At 28.3% G+C, this 3,373-nt stretch overlaps 3 protein-coding genes across 3 annotated transcripts in view; 1 reads left to right on the top strand and 2 right to left on the bottom strand.

The window, feature by feature from the left end:
* The first annotated feature begins 402 nt into the window (after positions 1-402).
* LOC108763234 (uncharacterized) lies at positions 403-962 on the top strand. The gene is made up of 2 exons (XM_018510681.1): positions 403-462; positions 532-962. Exon 2 carries the CDS (start codon positions 540-542, stop codon positions 960-962), a length of 423 nt encoding a protein of 140 aa, XP_018366183.1. The 5' UTR covers positions 403-462; positions 532-539.
* A 1,244-nt stretch (positions 963-2,206) lies between these two features.
* LOC108763236 (uncharacterized) lies at positions 2,207-2,877 on the bottom strand. Its single transcript, XM_018510683.1, has 2 exons — positions 2,866-2,877; positions 2,207-2,792 (listed from the first exon to the last, which is right to left on the bottom strand). The coding sequence occupies exon 2, from the start codon at positions 2,752-2,754 to the stop codon at positions 2,227-2,229; it is 528 nt and encodes a 175-aa protein (XP_018366185.1). The 5' UTR covers positions 2,755-2,792; positions 2,866-2,877; the 3' UTR covers positions 2,207-2,226.
* A 7-nt stretch (positions 2,878-2,884) lies between these two features.
* The window catches only part of LOC108763235 (putative nuclease HARBI1), a 783-nt gene continuing 294 nt past the window's right edge, over positions 2,885-3,373 (bottom strand). Inside the window, exon 2 of the mRNA XM_018510682.1 lies at positions 2,885-3,218. Coding sequence (XP_018366184.1) covers positions 2,885-3,218 — 334 coding nt within the window. The remainder of the gene's footprint in view (positions 3,219-3,373) is intronic.

Raw genomic sequence — 3,373 nt, forward strand, 5'->3', positions numbered from 1 at the left:
TTAAAAGTTACAGCCACTTATGTGCGGCGCGCGCGCTCGCACGGGCCGACTGTCGAGCGCAGCGAGTGCTCGACGCAGCGAGAATTACCGCGTTAATTCACAAATTACTGTTCGTTCAATTTCAATTGAAAAAAAACAAATGTCATATGCGTTTCTTACGTGAAATTTTCCGTTCTTTCGAATGGCATTATTACTTTTTTGATAGAAATTGAATTTAAAAAGTTATTTGCAAAAAACCATATTTGTGCACCTAAATTGTTAAATAAAAAAAAGTAGCACCCACTATCTCGCGGATGCATTTTGATATGTTATTCTACACACTTTCCTTAATAAGTGCCAGAAGAGATCATCGATCGGAGACTTTTTCCGAAGCCAAAATCTAATTTGACTCCACTAATGACGTTATATCAATCAGTGATGAAACAGTAGATTGTAATGAGAATTACAATGACGATTCTCTAGGTTTGCGTTATTTTTTTTAATGTTAACTTTGGTTTTATTATATTCCATATAAAAATATATATATTGCAGGCAAATATATGGCAGATGAAAATAAAGCACCTATAACTGATAGTAACATATTGAAGGTACCTTGTAACACATTAAACAATAATAGCATTGATAGCTTTCCATTTTCACCATCTCGAAGTATAAGTCCTAAGATACAAAGTGTAAAACGTCCTGTGCTACAAAATATTGCAAAAAATTTACCTGAATTGGATGATTTTGCGAAACGTCGTAAAACGAAAGATGATTTACTTGAAAAGGAATTAATACAAGCAAGTTCTACGATATCTGCTACTATGAACAATGTTTCATCTTTCATATACAGCCAAAACAGGAATGAAAATGGTTATATGTTGGTAATAAAAGAAGCATTAAAATATGTTCCTGATACACATAAGACTCAATGTCTCATTGAAGTACTCCAAGTAATTCAGAAATATGAAAAAAGACAATAATGTTTTGACAACTTTATAAAAAAAAATTTGTAGAACATTTTTCTATTTTAAAATAAGTAAGTTTATTAAGAAATGTAGTCAATTTTATTTTTGTATTTAAAACTTGTTCTTTATAGCTGAACTGAATGCATTAGTTTAAAATTAATTTTCTTCTTTTATTTGTTTGTTTTGAAAGTTTAGCGAAATATTACTATTTTAATATGTACTGTTATATATTATAACATAATTAGTACAAAACTTTAATTCCCTTGTTATACAGTATTATTAGTCGTAACTACATTAGGTAAATTAAAGATTGCAATACTTGTTTTACAATGCATTTGCAACGTATTTCTTTGTTCAATAGACAAATTAATTTCTTTTTTTTAGTCATTCTCAAATGAGATGAAAGATTGTTTTACAAAACTTATCTAAAAAATTGTTGCAATCTGCTCACTGTGCAATAAGCATTAGTACAAAACTTAATTATACGTACATAATTATTTTATAAAGTTAATTATTAATATAAAGTTCAAATAGCAATAAGTAAATTGTTATGTATTATTTTTAATTTTTATATCTTGTTTTCCCTTTGTATTTCAATATGAATATTCTATCATATGTAATTAAGTTTGATATATAATGTAATTGAGCCGTTTATTTTGAAAGTGGCCTAAGTCCATTTTTCAATGTTTTGTTGTTGACCTTTGTAGTAGCGTGTATAACTTGAAATTAGGTGTCATAAACAACATTTTTTTTTTTAAAGTGACTTAGGTTACTTTCAAAATAAACGGCTCAATTAATAAATATATAAAACGTATATTTCTTACATTCAATTTTCACTGTATTGCATCCACTGAAATTACTAAGTATTGAAATGATAAAAAATACACATTTATATGATTTTCTAACTTTTATTATTTAGTTTTCAGAATTATTTTTAGAATTAGTTACATCAGGCATGGAAGAGGTTTAGATATCAAAACAGTTACAAAATATAAGCTTTATTCTTGAAAAAATAATAAAATAGTGAAAGTATATTATTAAATATTTTAATTTAAATCTTTTATTATTAAATCATTTTTTTATTATTAAATCTTTTAATTATATAAAATTAAACTAAAATATTCAATACTATTCAATTTAAAGGAAACACAGTCAGTTTTTCTCATGACAATCATTAGTTTTTCTAATAAATCTGACAGAAATATCTTAAAATATAGTTTTTCATAAAGAATGATTTCCATATTAAATATGTTGCCATTGAAATAATATGCTTCCTTCTTCACATAAAATAACGAGCTAAAATGTCACGTTGCCTCATAGCGGTAACTGCACCAATATTTGCACCAACTCGTCCAAAATTAATCATACATTCGTTGTTTGTTGCTAAATTTCGCCAATTTCCAGGTATTATGTCTCCATTAAGTTCTTCTCTATCTGCGATACTAGGCTGTATATATAAATTGTTATTCGATGCTGTAGTTATAATAAAATTATGCAAACAAGTCACAGCTTGTATTATTGTTTCTGCAGTGTCTACTTTTAAACTTATGGACGTTCGTAAAATTCTCCATCTTGAGGTAAGAATACCGAAAGCATTTTCTACAATTCGGCGTGCCCTTGATAATCTATAATTAAACACTTTTTGCTCATTGCCTAACAAGTTTTGTTTTGCATACGGACGCATTAAATAAGTTTTAAGAGGGAAATCCTCGTCACCAACCATACAAAATGGTAGTATAATGTTTGTATTGGGTATAGGACGTGCTTGTGGTATTGAAATTATATTGTTTTCTAAAGCATGACACATGTCTGTGCTGGACCAAATACCAGCATCATTAAGAGAACCTACAGTAGAAATATATTACAAGAATTTTAAACGAATTTCACTTATATATATAATATGACATATTAAACATACCATAATTTCTAATATCCACTCAGATAAAACGGTATCGTGCATTTGCAAGGCCCATTAATATAAAGCTGAAGTAACCTTTATAATTATGGAACATACTACCAGAATGTGCTGGAGCTTGAATGCGACAATGATTACCATCAACTGCTCCTATGCAGTTAGGAAAGTTCCAGATATTATAAAATTTGTCAGCTATTTTTAACCATTCTTCTTCATTACGTTGACATTGCAGATATAATGGTTGTAAAACTTCCCATATGGCTTTGCATATTTCAGGTATAATACTATATAATGTTGATCTTCCTATACGAAATAAATGTGCTGTACTCATAATGCTATCTCCATGGGCTAAGAAACTGAAAAATAATGAATATATCTTTAAATCAGTAGAAGTCATATATACATTATATATATATATACAGGGTGGGGAAAAAGTATGGAAGCAAACAATTATTTCCGAAACTATTCATTTTTCGACAAAATGTCTTAGACATAATTTTTATGGTATGAA

The sequence above is a fragment of the Trachymyrmex cornetzi genome, unplaced genomic scaffold (genome assembly GCF_001594075.2).
Source record: "Trachymyrmex cornetzi isolate Tcor2-1 unplaced genomic scaffold, Tcor1.1 scaffold347, whole genome shotgun sequence".
NCBI classification, from domain to species: Eukaryota; Metazoa; Arthropoda; class Insecta; order Hymenoptera; family Formicidae; genus Trachymyrmex; species Trachymyrmex cornetzi.

Excerpts from the sequence above, each read along its gene's own strand:
- LOC108763234 (XM_018510681.1), top strand. The coding sequence starts at position 540 with ATGGCAGATGAAAATAAAGCACCTATAACTGATAGTAACATATTGAAG.
- LOC108763236 (XM_018510683.1), bottom strand. The coding sequence starts at position 2,754 with ATGTGTCATGCTTTAGAAAACAATATAATTTCAATACCACAAGCACGT.